Source organism: Amblyraja radiata, chromosome 25, assembly GCF_010909765.2.
Source record: "Amblyraja radiata isolate CabotCenter1 chromosome 25, sAmbRad1.1.pri, whole genome shotgun sequence".
In the NCBI taxonomy this organism is placed as follows: Eukaryota; Metazoa; Chordata; class Chondrichthyes; order Rajiformes; family Rajidae; genus Amblyraja; species Amblyraja radiata.
This window is the reverse complement of record NC_045980.1, coordinates 28805207-28820571: the sequence shown is the minus strand read 5'-3', so window position 1 is coordinate 28820571 and position 15365 is coordinate 28805207. Positions and strand designations below refer to the sequence as shown.

General features: G+C 50.9%; 1 protein-coding gene across 4 annotated transcripts in view; it reads left to right on the top strand.

Annotated features, from left to right (window-relative positions):
- The window catches only part of msi1 (musashi RNA binding protein 1), a 131218-nt gene that overhangs the window by 93265 nt on the left and 22588 nt on the right, over positions 1-15365 (top strand). For all 4 annotated transcript variants that reach the window (XM_033043649.1, XM_033043650.1, XM_033043651.1 and 1 more), the window contains exon 7: positions 8515-8563. In XM_033043649.1, coding sequence (XP_032899540.1) covers positions 8515-8563 — 49 coding nt within the window. The remainder of the gene's footprint in view (positions 1-8514; positions 8564-15365) is intronic.

The window sequence follows — 15365 nt, the reverse complement described above, 5'->3', positions numbered from 1 at the left end:
TAGGTTAATTGGCTTTGGTAAAATTGTAAATTGTCCCTAGTGTGTGTAGGATAGTGTTAGCGTACGGGGATTGCTGGTCGGTGGGGACTCGGTGGGCCGAAGGGCAGTTTCCATGCTGTATTTCTCAACCTAAAAAACTGAAACTATCTGTTAGAACATCCCAATTGACGGATCTATTAACCTAATTTGTCAGTCCACCTTAGCCAGCTCTCAGTCCGTACCTTTACAATTGGCCCCGAGTTATGTTTGAAATCTTTGCCTGGGACAACTTCTTCTCTCCCTCAAAGAGTCACTCCAGCACTTTGCGTCTATTTTGGTAAAGCAGCATCTGCGGTCCCTTGGTTTCGAGCAAAAATATTTTTCTCTTGCAATGATCATCCTCAGCAGCTGGGCTTCGCTCTGCGCGCATGTGTAACGTGTTCGAGAGTCACAAGGAACAACCGTCTCTTCAGTAATGGAAATCTGCAGACAGATTTGCCTTTCCAGTGTGTTATTATTTCCATTACTGAAGAGAGGATTGTTCCTAGTGCCTCGGCAAGGCCACCAGTAAAACCACGGACGGGTCTCGCTGCAAAGGTATAGAAGTGTGAAAACGCACACCGCCAGATTCAGGAACAATTTCTTCCCAGCTGTTATCAGGCAACTGAACCATCCTACCAACAACTAGCGAGCAGTCCTGACCTATTATCTACCTCATTGGAGACGCTCAGATTGTCATTGATTGGCCTTTTCTGGACTTTATTTTGCACTAAACATTATTCACGTCATTCCCTTTATCATGCACACTCTGGATGTACACTGTGGATGTACACTGTGGATGTACACGGGATGTACACTGTGGATGTACACTGGGGATGTACACTGGATGTACACTGGATGTACACTGGATGTACACTGTGGATGTACACTGGATGTACACTGGATGTACACTGGATGTACACTGGATGTACACTGTGGATGTACACTGGATGTACACTGGATGTACACTGGGGATGTACACTGGATGTACACTGGATGTACACTGTGGATGTACACTGGATGTACACTGGGGATGTACACTGGATGTACACTGGGGATGTACACTGGGGATGTACACTGTGGATGTACACTGTGGATGTACACTGGGGATGTACACTCTGGATGTACACTCTGGATGTACACTGTGGATGTACACTGTGGATGTACACTGTGGATGTACACTGGATGTACACTGTGGATGTACACTGTGGATGTACACTGTGGATGTACACTGGGGATGTACACTCTGGATGTACACTCTGGATGGCTCAATTGTAATCGTGTATTGTCTTTCCGCCGACTGGTTAGCACGGAGCAAAAACTTTTCACTGTAATTTGGTACGCGTGACACTAAACTGAACTAAACTAAACTAAACTAAACCAAACCAAACCAAATACAAACTCTTGTAATCAAGAGAAAACAATGTACTCAAGAGAGTGTTAGATTTAGCTCTTGGGGCTAATGGAATCAAGATATATGGGGAGAAAGCAGGAATGGGGTACTGATTTTTGATGATCAGTCATGATCATATTGAATGGCGGTGCTGGCTCAAGGGGCCGAATGGCCTACTCCTGCACCTATTTTCTATTTTTCTAAACTAAACTGATTCAACGGTAAAAGAAACACGCTGCTTTTGATCTGAGATGTTTTAGCTCAGGACCTTTCTTCGGACTTTCTTCAGGAGATGAGAGGGTGTCTTAAGGGGTGAAGAGGTCCGAGATGTGAAGCCAGAGGCCTGTTTTGCTACAGAATCTGTGGTCCCAGCGAGAACAAGTTGGAAGGTGTGCGGTCAGCAGTTGGCTTCTGCGGCACAGGGAGGCCCTTCCCCCTCCCCCCTCCTCCCACCCCATCAAACGCCTCTCCCCACCCCCACCCCCCCAACATGACGGTGATATCAACTCCCTGTCAGAGGACCTGTTACAGAGGCCGGGCCCCTACACTGATGGAGTGTGTCAGCCTCTCTCCCCGAAGTCACAGCTGGCAGATGGAATCGGCAGTGGGGGGGGGGGGGGGGGGGGGGGGGGGGACGGACGACGGTCGATGTAATTTTTCTCCCCCGGGGGGTTTACGAGGCTGACAGAATTATTTTTAAAGTGGTGGCCCTGGGACCAGTTTAATTACACCATCCCACTTGGGACGGCTGCTTGCCGGCATCTCCGTGGCAACGCCGTGTCAGCGGGAGCCATCTTGATCCTGGGCCGAGAGCATGAGAAAACCCAGAGTGCTTCCCTGACCCGTTTCCACGGCGATGTGCACCGCCCTCACTCCGCCGCCCGTTTGGGGAGCTGCCGTCGACAGCAGGCTGTTCATGGAAACTTTTTTTTAGGCCGAGTTCGATAGATTGTTGATTAGTACGGAGATCTGGGGGAGAAGGCAGGAGAATGGGGTTGAGAGGGAGAGGTGGATCAGCCATGATTGAATGGCGGAATAGACTTGATGGGCCGAATGACCTAGTTCTGCTTCTATCACATGAAATGAAGACCACAGAGGCTGATGACCAATGCCTTTGACCAATGCTGCTGCCTAGCTACCTAGTTGAGCCAAGATCAACCAGTCACCCACCTTCGGCTTACAATCTGATCGGGTCAGTGAAGCTTGGGAGAACATGAAAGGCATTTACTATTTTGGTCTCCGAAGGGCATTGATAGCAGTCTTCAAATATTCTGTAGGCAGAAGTAGATAGATTCTGGCTGTGCCAGGAGATGTGTTTGAAATGTCAGATACTAGAGGGCACAGCTATAAGGTCAGATGGGGAAGGTTTGATTATAGATGCATAGGGCAAGTTTCTCAACAAAGAGTAGTGGGTGCCCGGAACGCATAGCCAGGGCCGGTGACGGAAGCAGACACGGCAGTGTTGTTTAAGAGGTTTTTAGACAATAAGCGGATATGCAGGGAATGGAGGGATCTGGAGAATGCACTGGCAGAAGGGATTAGTTTAAAATGGCATCATGTTCAGCACAGATATTGTGGGCCGAATGGCCTGTACCTGTGCTGCATTGTTCTATAGAGGTGGATAGAATCAATCTCTGGGTCCTGGTTGAGACAGACACAAAATGCTGGAGTAACTCAGCGGGTCAGGCAACTCTGGAGAACATGGACAGGTGACGTCTCGGGTTCGGGACCCTTCTGCATCTGCATCTGCATCTCCTTTCCGTTACACCTGGTCCTGGCAGGATGGGCTGGTGGTAGCCAAGGTCGTCAGAGAGATGCTTTGGGTCACATCATCCATGGCTTTGATTGAAAGGTGCAGCTTGGAAACAGGCCCTTCACCCCTCTGTCCATGCCTTACCCCCCTGTAAGGTTCACACTTGTACCATCCCACTTTCACATCCACTCCCTCCACATTGGGGACAATTTACAGAGAGTCAATCGACCAACAAACCTGCACACCTGTGGGATAGGCTGGTGAAACTATGGAATTCATTGCCACAGTAGGCTGTGGAGGCCGTCAATGGATATTTTTAAGGCAGGGATAGATGGATTCTTGATTAGTACACCTGTCAGGGGTTATGGAGAGAGGTGCTGGAGAATGGGGTTGAGAGGGAAAGATAGATCAGCCATGATTGGATGGTGGAGTAACCTTGATGGGCCGAATGGCCTAATTCTGCCCCTGTCACTTATGAACTTATCTGGGTGAAATCCAGAGCACCCGGAGGAAGCCCACGCAGTCACACAAGGAGAAGGTGCAAACTCCACACACAGACAGCACCCGAGGTCGGGATCGGACCCGGGTCTCCTGCCCTGTGAGGCAGCGGCTCTACCCGCTGTGCTTGTAGAACGTGGGGGGTGGGTGGGCTCAGCCGTGGTGTGAGGTTTGCCTTCCCGCTGCTTTGCTTCAGGCCGGGCTGGGCTGGGCTGGGCCTTGCCTTTGCTGCAGAGTGGGGCAGGAAAGGGTGAGCAGTGAGAGAGCCGTCTCCCAGCGGCCATGTTGCAGCCTGAATCAACAACACCCTGAGACAGGGGCTGAAGAGAGAGGGAGGGAGGGAGGGAGGGATAGACAGAGAGAGGGAGAGAGAAAATAAAATAAAATGTTGCCCCATTATGTTAGCGGATGACCAGCCGTGAAGAAGAGGCCCCATCTCCCTCTTTGTCCTTAATGGAGCCCCGCCGGTTGCCATGGCGACCGGGGGGCCGGAGGTCATGCTCTTTGACCCCTCCCTGTAAGGTTGACTGACTGATGCGGAGTTTAATAATGCAGCTGTAATTTTTTTTCCTTCCCCCCCCCTCTCCCTCCCTTTTATCATTGTCCTTTAGGTTAGAAAATTGGAGCTGACATTTAGAAAAGGGCGCATTAGGCTGCGCGATAATGAATGAAGGCAGGCCTGCCTGCATTGTACCGTGGGACGTAGGTTCCTGCCAGTGGGGTGAGAGGACAAAGCCAGCGAGCCACGTATTTTAATGTGGCTGCTTCTGTTCAGCTCCTTGCCTGCCCATCTTCATAAGATTATTGCTGCTGCTGCCTGATTCTCCATTGCTTCCTTTTGTTTCTGGCCAAAATTGGATTCACCCCCCCACCGACCCATCGCGATGATCGTTCCCCCCCCCCTGTCACTGGGTAAAACAGTGTCCCCCTGACTGCAGGTGCGGGGTGTATGTAAAGGGGATATGATGGTTCCCCGAGGCTGTGCCGCTATTTCATAAGTCCATACATCCCTAAGTTGTCGGAGCAGAATTAGGCCATCCGGCCCATCAAGTCCACTCCACCATTCAATCATGGCTGATCTATCTCTCCCTCTCAACCCCATCCTCCTGCCTTCTCCCCATAACCCCTGACACCCGTACTAATGAAGAATCTATCATTCTCCACCTTAAAAATGTCCATTGACACGTCCTCCACAGCTGTCTGTGGCAATGGATTTTCCACAAATTCATCACCCTCTGACTAAAGAAATTCCTCCTCATCTCCTTTCTAAAGGTACGTCTTATTCTGAGGCGATGGCCTCTGGTCCTAGACTCTCCCACCAGTGGAAACATCTCTCCACATCCCCTCTATCCAGGCTTTTCACTATTCGGCAGCTTATATTGTGACAGGACTGAGTACACGCGCCAGAGAACTTGGGTTTGATCCTGACCTCGTCTGCTGTCTGTGTGGAGTTTGCACATTCTCCCTATGATTGCGTGGGTTTCGTCGAAGTGCTCCGGTTTTCTCACACACCTCAATGACGTGTGGGTTTGTGGGTTAATTGGCCTCTGTAAATTGCTCCCAGTGTCTAGGGAGTGGATGAGAAAGCAAGATACCATAGAACTGGAGATGGGACAAACTGCTGGAGTAACTCAGCAGGTCAGGCAGCACCTCTAGAGACCAACATGTCCTATCTACACTAGTCCCACTCGCCTGTGTTTGGCCCATAACTCTCTAAAAACGTGCCATACATGTACTTGTCCAAATGTTTCTTAAACGCTGACATAGTAAGCAATAGATTGGTAGAAGTATCTGTCGGAAGCGACTGCAGATGCTGATTTAAACTGAAGATAGACACAAAATGCTGGAGTAACTCAGCGGGTCAGGCAGCATCTTTTGAGGAAAGGAATAGGTGACGTTTCAGGTCGAGACCCTGTGTCTGAGGAAGGGTTGCAACCCGAAACGTCACCTATTTCCTTTCTCCGGAAATGCTGCCAGACCTGCTGGGTTACTCCAGCATTTTGTGGGTCTATCCTTGACATAAAGTATTGATAGAAATCTATATTTGGCATCTGTTCATCTGTCCACATGTTAAAGCAAGCAAAGGCTGAGCAAGGGTGCGGGAGTTGGCAAAGTGGAACAGATACTGGGAGCGGAGCTGTTTTTACTACCGGGAACTGATGGTTCATCCGTGACCTTTGTTGAAGAGTCTTTTGGATGTAGAGGCGGACAGGCAGGGAATGCAAGAGATACGGGTCACGGAAAGGGCGAGGAGATTAGTTTAACCTGGCTTTGTGTTCAGCATGGGCACTGTGGGCCGAAGGGCCTGTTGCAGTACTGTAACTAAAATTAGTTAGCAGGTTCACCCAGCTAAAATGGATGCCCCAGTTTGCATGCTTCCCTGAGCTATGACATACAGGTGGTGGGCAGAGCACTTGCAAGATGGGAGTTAAAGTGGAACGTTTTCCTTTTTGATTTGAACCCCCCCCCTCTTTGAGTCTGAGTGAGAGTGAGAGAGAGAGAGAGAGCCCAGTTCTCAGGCATCAGAATCCAAAGCGTAGTTCGGGCTAACAAAACCCTGCTTTCTGTCGCTGACCTCTTGAGTAGAGTGGATGTGTGTGCTTTTACTCTGCTGAGAAATCTGTGAAGAATAAATCAGTCCTTGGTGGGCAAGGAGGACAAACAGCTATGTAAATACTTTCTCAGAGGAACAATCTCGCCCTTTCACGTTGTAAATGATTGCAGAATTATTCATGCAGGAGGAATTTTCTGGCGTGAAGCTTTTCCAAAGTAAGATCTGACTGGTCGTGCTATATCCATTAATCGAGGGCAGGGGTTGTGATCAAAGTGAAGATGGTGTGTTGATGTGCAGGCAATTAATTGTTGGGGGTCTTGGACGCAGGTTTGTTTTAACCCATCGTCCAGGAAATACACAGGGGCAGTTTAGTTTAGAGATACAGCGTGGAAGCAGGCCCTTCGGCCCACCGAGTCCGCACCTATCAGCGATCCCCGCACACTAACGCTATCCTACACGCACTCGCAATTTACAATTATACCAAGCCAATTTGGAGTGTGGGAGGAAACCGGAGATCCCGGAGAAAACACGCACAGGTCACGGGGAGAACGTACAAACTCCGTACAGACAGCGCCCGTAGTCAGGATCGAACCTGGGACCCTGGCGCTGTGAGGCAGCAACTTCACTGCTGTGCCACCGTGCCACTCAAATTCACACAACAGGTCAACATAGAGCCCGGGACAAGAATGAACTCACTGGTCCCTCAACAACGGCAAGATGTCAGTGCCAATAATCATCCAGCCTGTCTGTGATGTTCTCCAGCTTGTCTTGTTACCTTCCTCTCTGCCCCACCAGTCTGTGCCTATTAAACTACTGTCTCATTCTGTACTAAATGTAGAGTTAGGGTGCTACATTTTTCAGAGGCCATGCTGATTGTACAGCTTACTCTGGGACTGCTCAGCGCATCACCATGATGAGCTCCCATTCTCTTCACCATAATTGATGCAGACACTCATCACTTGTCTGCCTTGCATTTGTGTGTGACTTCTTTATCTCTCTCCCTCTCCCTCTCCCTCTCCCTCTCCCTCTCCCTCTCCCTCTCCCTCTCCCTCTCTCTCCCTCTCTCTCTCCCTCTCTCTCTCTCTCTCTCTCTCTCTCTCCCCCGCCCCCCCCCTCTCTCCCCCTCCCCCTCCCTCTCTCCCCCTCCCTCCCCCTCTCCCCCCCCCTCCCCCTCTCTCCCTCTCCCCCCACTCCCTCTCTGTCCCTCTCCCTCTCTCTGTCTCTCTCCCCCCCTGACTCTTTCTCCCTGTGTCCCCCTCTCTCCCTCTCTCTCTCTGTGTTTGGTGGTGTCTTTGTTAGCTTTCCCTCCTGTTTGCTAGTTTGTGGTTGCCATGTATCCAGAGACATAGGGAAAAAGTTTTTTTTGCTTTCACGTCAATCCTTACGGAACACATGTAGTAGTGAGTGGAAAAGTTTAGCTTTAACAAGACAAGCTGGTTGCTGCAAGACGACCAGTGATTCCCGTTACACTAGCACCATCCTACACAATAGGGACAATTTATAATCTTTACCGAAGCCAACTTAAGGGCCTGTCCCACCAGCATGCACCTGCATGCGGCAAGCGCGACCTAACGTGGTCGCTTGAGCCGTACGGCATCGCGGGGCCGGTCCCACTTCGATCGGCAGAGCCGTATGGAGTTGTGCGGAGCTGGTCCCGACATCGCGCGGGCTCCGGAAAACTGACCGTGTTCAAAAATTCCGAGCGGCAAGGCCTGCCGGCCCGCAGCCGCCTCGACGCCGTGTCACTCACTCGACCTCCGCGCGGCTCCCGCTCCTGGTTTGGTCGCGCTTGCCGCATGCCGTACGGCTCAAGCGACCACGTTAGGTCGCGCTTGCCGCGTGCAGGCGCATGCTGGTGGGACCGGCCCTTTAGGTCGCGCTTGCCGCATGCAGGTCACATGCTCGTGGGACAGGCCCTTTAACCTACAAACCTGTACGTCTTTGGAACGTGGGAGAAAACCGGAGCGCCCGGAGAAAACCCACACGGGGTCACGGGGTGAATGTACGAACTCTGTGCAGACAGCACCAGTGGTCAGGATCGAACCTGGGTTTCTGGCGCTGTATGAGGCAGCGTCTGTTCCGCTGCGGCCCCGTGCCGTCCCTGATGTGCAAAGAGAGGTTCAAGGCCCTTTGAGGTTTAGAGGCCGCGCGGCCTCTAATGGATGAAAATGGCACGGGGCCGGCGCGAGCGTTTACCCAACGTCTGGCCCATCAATGGCGCACTCGAGACTTTGGGATATCATTTATGCAGGAGAACCCTCAGCACGACACTGATGGCGTTTGTTTTTTTCCCAACAGGTAGACGACGCCATGCTGATGTTTGATAAGACAACTAATCGGCATCGAGGTAAACATCCCATTTGCTTTGTTTCTTGATTGTTGTGGTGATTCGTCACCTTTTGCTTGTGTGACATAGGTTCCTTTATGCTGTGAATTATCTTCAATAGTGTTTTTATTGTCACCTGTGCGAACTGCTTTAGACTTTAAGAATACTGCACGGAAACCGGCCTTTCAGCCCACTGAGTCGGCACCGACTAGCGGTCACCTCATACACTAGAACTAGAGCGGTCACCTCATACACTGGAGAGAGTTAGATAGAGCTCTAGGGGCTAGTGGAATCAAGGGATATGGGGAGAAGGCAGGCTCGGGTTATTGATTGGGGACGATGATCGCAATGAATGACGGTGCGGGCTCGAAGGGCCGAATGGCCTCCTCCTGCGCCTATTTTCTATGTAACTACCCTCCACACACTAGGGACAATTTACAATTATACTAAGCCAATGAACCTACAAAGTCTTTAGAGTGTGGGAGGACCCAGAGAAAACCCTCACTGGCTTTTTCTCTCATTTTCCTTTCCCCTGACTCTCAGTATGAAGAAGGGTCTTGACTCGAAACGTCGCCTATTCCTTTTCTCCAGAGATGCTGGCTGACCCGCTCAGTTACTCCAGCTTTTTGTGTCTATTTTTGGTTTAAACCAGCATCTGCAGTTCCTTCCTGTACTATGTAATTCTCATCCATTTATACAATACAGTTTACACCCCTGCATCTGACTTTCCATCTAATGAACCTTAACAGACCAATTTGATGAGACTTAAAAGCTTTTAATCTTAGAGATACATTGTGGAAACGCACCCTTTGGCCCACCAAGTCCACACTGACCAACAATCACCCATACACTAGTTCTGGGTGATTGAACTACACACTAGAGACACACTAGAGACAATTTACAAAGGCCTCTGACTCCTCCTCTTCCTTTCTCCTTTCTTCTCCTCCCCCCCCTGTTTTGGCCCGAAACGTTGCCTATTTCCTTCTTTTAGATACTGCTGCACCCGCTGAGTTTCTCCAGCACTTTTGTCTACCTTCGATTTTCCAGCATCTGCAGTTCCTTCTTAAAAACTTATTTATCATACCTCTTTTATAGGTTTACCATACCTCTATATTAGGGGTGGTTAAGAAAATAATAGGTCCCTCCCCCCCTCCCCCCGAAGATCAGAATGGCCATCTTTGTGTAGAGATGAGGGAGATACTTCTCATCTGTTTTTAGTTTTAGTTTGGTTTAGAGATCCAGCACAGAAACAGGCCCTTCGGCCCGCCGAGTCCACACCGACCAGCGATGCCCGTACATCTTACACCAGGGACAATTTTTACATTTATACCAAGCCAATTAACCTACAAACCTGTACTTCTTTGGAATGTGGGAGAAGTTCTCAGAAAACCCACACGGGTAACGGGGAGAAGGTACAAACTCCGAACAGGCAGTAGCCGGGATTGAACCCAGGTCTCTGACGCTGTAAGGCAGTGTATCTACCGCTGCGCCACCATGCCTCACACTGAGCAGCAGAACGTGGAAAGCTAAGCAACTGAGTGGTGATGCCTTGGATCAGAAACAAATTATCAGTGAGGAGGTATTGATGGGGTATTAAAGCACAGTAAGGTGGCATTAAGCCCTCAGGGCCTGATCAAGCGCATCCTCAGATCTTGTGGGAGTCAAGAGAGAGTTAGATTTAGTTCTTAGGGCTAACGGAATCAAGGGATATGGGGAGAAAGCAGGAACGGGGTACTGATTCTGGATGATAAGCCATGATCACAGTGAATGGCGGTGCTGGCTTGAAGGGCCGAATGGCCTACGTCTGCACCTATTTTTCATGTGTCTATGAAGGAAATCGCGGGGGGCTTTGCAGAGATATTTGCATCACCTTTAGCTGCAGGTGCCATGCCTGAAGACTGGAGGGTGGCTAATGTTGTATCGTTATTTAAGAAGGGCAGCAAGGGTAAGCCAGGGAACTAAAGACCTTGCAGTATAAATAATGTCCACTTCCCTGTCTCATCAGTTCTCTCGGTGACCTTGGTTTTTTGTTAGTTTTAGAGAAACAGGCCCTTTAGCCCACTGAGTCCGCACCACCCGCGATCTCCCGCACATTAACACTATCGTACACACACTAGGGACATAGAAACATAGAAACATAGAAAATAGGTGCAGGAGTAGGCCATTCGGCCCTTCGAGCCTGCACCGCCATTCAATATGATCATGGCTGATCATCCAACTCAGTATCCTGTACCTGCCCTCTCTCCATACCCCCTGATCACTTTAGCCACAAGGGCAACATCTAACTCCCTCTTAAATATAGCCAATGAACTGGCCTCAACTACCTTCTGTGGCAGAGAATTCCAGAGATTCACCACTCTCTGGGTGAAAAATGTTTTTCCCTCCCGGGACAATATGCATTAATCCCAAGCCAAGTAACCTGCAAACCTGGACGTCTTTGGAGTGTGGGAGGAAGCCGATGATCTCGGAGAAAACCCACGCGGGTCACGGGGAGAACGTGCAAACTCCGCACAGACAAGCAGCTGTAGTCGTGATCCAACCCGGGTCTCTGGCGCTGCAAGCGCTGTAAAGCAGCAACTCTACCTTCAAAAAATTCAATTGGATTCATGAAGCACTATTTCCCACACACAAAGTCATGCTAATTCTCTCCAGGAATAAGGAACTGCAGAAGCTGGTTTAAACCAAAGATAGGCAGGATTATGCAAATGCTGGTAGGTCCCTGTAGTAGAGAGGTTGTAATATCCCACTCTTACTACCCTGTTATTGCTACAGCTATCTACAAACTCCCTGCACTCTAATTCACCTTGACTATTGGGGAGGCCTATAATACAGTCCCATCAGTATGATCATTCCCTTCCTGTTTCTAAGTTCTATCCATTAAGCCTCAGTGGATGATCCCGGAAGATTATCCTCTCTGAGCTTTGTAGTTATGTTCTCCCTGGTCAAAAAGGAAACTTCCCTCCCTCCCTCCCTCCCTCCCTCCCTCCCTCCCTCCCTCCCTCCCTCCCTCCCTCCCTCCCTCCCTCCCTCCCTCCCTCCCCCTCGCTCCCTCCCTCCCTCCCTCCGTCTCTCTCACCTGCATCTCTCACATCTGTACCATCAATACCCTGGAACATTGAGCAGCCAATGCTGCCCTTCTTTCAGCAGCGGCTTTAAGATCCCAGTCCCCCCCGAGCCATTCCATGTCCCAGGTTTGTCCACCTGACCTGTTGTGCCTGGAGCCTGAAAATAAATCTAGTTTGAACCACTGGTTTATCTGGTACATCCCCACATTAGGGAAGTTGAAATCTCCCGCTAATACGACCCTGACGCGTAAATGATGTCGCGTAAATGACGCGCAAATGACGCCCAAGTGGGACAGACCCTTTAGTGGGACAGGTGATAATGGGGGAGGGGGTTCCGGGATATGCAGAGAATGCATGATGGAATGGGTCATCATGGTTCAGAGAATGGATCATGGGCAGGAGATGAGACCAGTTTAACTTGACATGGTGGTTGGTACAAACACTGGGACTGAAGAGCCCGTTGCTGTGCTGTACTGTCCTACATTCTGTATTGTTATAATGTTGGTTGAAAAAGATAACAATTCTTTAGGGCACATGGTTAAAAACTGCTCCTGTCCTCCAATGTAGACTTTAGACTTTAGAGGCGGGTCTCTCGGCCCACCGGGGCCCTTCCCCGTGGGACTGTTCAAAATCTCGAGCCCATCCCAGTGTGTGCACCTTGACTAATCCAGGGGCTGGTCATGTTTGCGAGGGGAATTAGCGGTAGATTTTAGTGGAAACGGGTCTTTCAGCCACCGAGTCCACTCCGAACCTGCACACTAGTAATGCTAACGGCAGGTACTCGGAAACGCGTGAAGTTTTTTCAACAGTGTGAAAAGTTTCCAAGAGTTAAAAAAAATACTTGTGATGAAGTATCACGAGTTTGATTTTTTTTAAAAACTCGGGAGAGCTCTTGGGTAAACTCGCATCATGGGACAGGGCCTTTAGACTGACGTATTTTATGGGCCTGACCTGGGATCGAACCCCCAACCTGACTCCAGTGAAGAATAAGCTGGCAGCCAAGAATATACAGGATGATACTTACTTCACCTCCCTGTTCCCCTTGTGATATTTCGGAGTCAGTGGTTGGAGGCAGAGATTACAAATGGCTGTCTGGCCAGAAAGGAACGTCAAGGTTTGGGACGGGACGCACGGGTGGGAAGCGAAAAAAGAATATTTCTAAGCAGCTGGCTCCAGCGCAGTTTCCCAAACAAAGGGGAGATTGTCAGATGGAGGTGTTGTCTCCTGAGAGTTGCCGGGAATGAAAGGCCCAGCTCAGTGCTGTCGTGTGAGCCTGTGACCTGGCTCCCCCATTGTATTCAGCACAGGTTTTCTGCAGCCTTGATCCCAGCATTAGTGTAATCCTTTACTGCCACTGATACCCAGCGCTTCCAGCCGGCCCTTATAACAGATCAGTGCCGCACACTGTGGGCTCACTGGCGTTTTATAAAGCGGTCCCCCAGCCTGATGTCTGTAAAGCAGTCCCACCACCCCCCCCCCCCCAGCCTGATGTCTGTAAAGCAGTCCCCCCCCCCCCCCCCCCCAGCCTGATGTCTGTAAAGCAGTCCCACCCCCCCCCCCCCCCCAGCCTGATGTCTGTAAAGCAGTCCCACCCCCCCCCCCCCCAGCCTGATGTCTGTAAAGCAGTCCCACCCCCCCCCCCCCCCAGCCTGGTGTCTGTAAAGCAGTCCCACCCCCCCCCCCCCCCCCCCCCCCCAGCCTGATGCCTCAGCACATTCCTGCCCTCGTTCATCCTCTATTCCCATCACTGCTGCTCACTTTCGCACAAGAGCCACCTCCAGCGTTCTGCTTCTGCTCCTCTCCCCTCCCCTCCGCTCCTTGTCACCCGCAATCCTCCCTCATCCTCTCTCTCAAGGTTCCCTACTTCACCAAACCGACCTCAGTTAAAACCACGTTGAGGCCAAATCCCTTGTTTTGTATTGGCTTGCGTGTGATGGGGGGGGGGGGGGGGGGTGTGTGTGATGGGCGTGTGTGAAGGGGGGGGAGGGGGGCTGTGTGTGTGATGGGGGCGTGCGTGATGGGTGTGTGTGTGTGTGTGATTGGGGGGGGTGTGTGATGGGGGGGGGTGTGTGTGTGATTGGGGGGGGGTGTGTGATGGGGGGTGTGTGTGATTGGGGGGGGTGTGTGTGATGGGGGGGGGTGTGATGGGGGGGGGCTGTGTGTGATGGGGGGGGCTGTGTGTGTGATGGGGGTGTGTGTGTGTGATGGGGGGGGGGCTGTGTGTGTGATGGGGGTGTGTGTGTGTGATGGGGGTGTGTGTGTGTGATGGGGGGGGGCTGTGTGTGTGATGGGGGTGTGTGTGTGTGTGTGTGATGGGGGGGGTGTGTGTGATGGGGGGCTGTGTGTGTGATGGGGGCTGTGTGTGTGATGGGGGCTGTGTGTGTGATGGGGGCTGTGTGTGTGATGGGGGTGTGTGTGTGTGATGGGGGGGGCTGTGTGTGTGATGGGGGTGTGTGTGTGATGGGGGTGTGTGTGTGTGATGGGCGTGTTTGAAGGGGGGGTGTGTGTGTGTGATGGGGGTGTGTGTGATGGGGGGTGGTCATATGTGTATGGTCATGTGTGCAATGGAGGTCATGCGTGTGACGGAGGTCATGTGTGCAATGGAGGTCATGCGTGTGACGGAGGTCATTCTTGTGCTGGAGGTTTAACACACTGGGGAAGGTCCTCTGTATACGTGGTGGGAAAAGTGGAGGAAGATTAGTTTACAGATACAACGCAGAAACAGGCTCCTCGACCCACGGGTCCACGCTGACCATCGATCACCCATTCGCACGAGTTCTATGATATCCCACGATTAGAACGGGTGTCAATGGTTATGGGGAGAAGGCAGGAAAATGGGATTAGGAGGCAGAAATCAGCCATGATTGACTGGCAGGGTGGACTCGATGGGCCGAATGGCCTAATGCTACTCCTGTAACCAAACTTGTGAACTTTCTCATCCACTCCCTACGCACATGGGGCAATCTCCAGCGAAGGAATGAATCTACAAACCTGCGCATCTTTGCGCTGTGGGAGGTAACTGGAGCACTGTCTACCTTCGATTTTCCAGCATCTGCAGTTCCTTCTTAAAAACTTATTTATCATACCTCTTTTATAGGTTTACCATACCTCTATATTAGGGGTGGTTAAGAAAATAATAGGTCCCCCCCCCCCGAAGATCAGAATGGCCATCTTTGTGTAGAGATGAGGGAGATACTTCTCATCTGTTTTTAGTTTTAGTTTGGTTTAGAGATCCAGCACAGAAACAGGCCCTTCGGCCCGCCGAGTCCACACCGACCAGCGATGCCCGTACATCTTACACCAGGGACAATTTTTACATTTATACCAAGCCAATTAACCTACAAACCTGTACGTCTTTGGAATGTGGGAGAAGTTCTCAGAAAACCCACACGGGTAACGGGGAGAAGGTACAAACTCCGAACAGGCAGTAGCCGGGATTGAACCCAGGTCTCTGACGCTGTAAGGCAGTGTTTCTACCGCTGCGCCACCATGCCTCACACTGAGCAGCAGAACGTGGAAAGCTAAGCAACTGAGTGGTGACGCCTTGGATCAGAAACAAATTATCAGTGAGGAGGTATTGATGGGGTATTAAAGCACAGTAAGGTGGCATTAAACCCTCAGGGCCTGATCAAGCGCATCCTCAGATCTTGTGGGAGTCAAGAGAGCGTTAGATTTAGTTCTTAGGGCTAACGGAATCAAGGGATATGGGGAGAAAGCAGGAACGGGGTACTGATTCTGGATGATAAGCCATGATCACA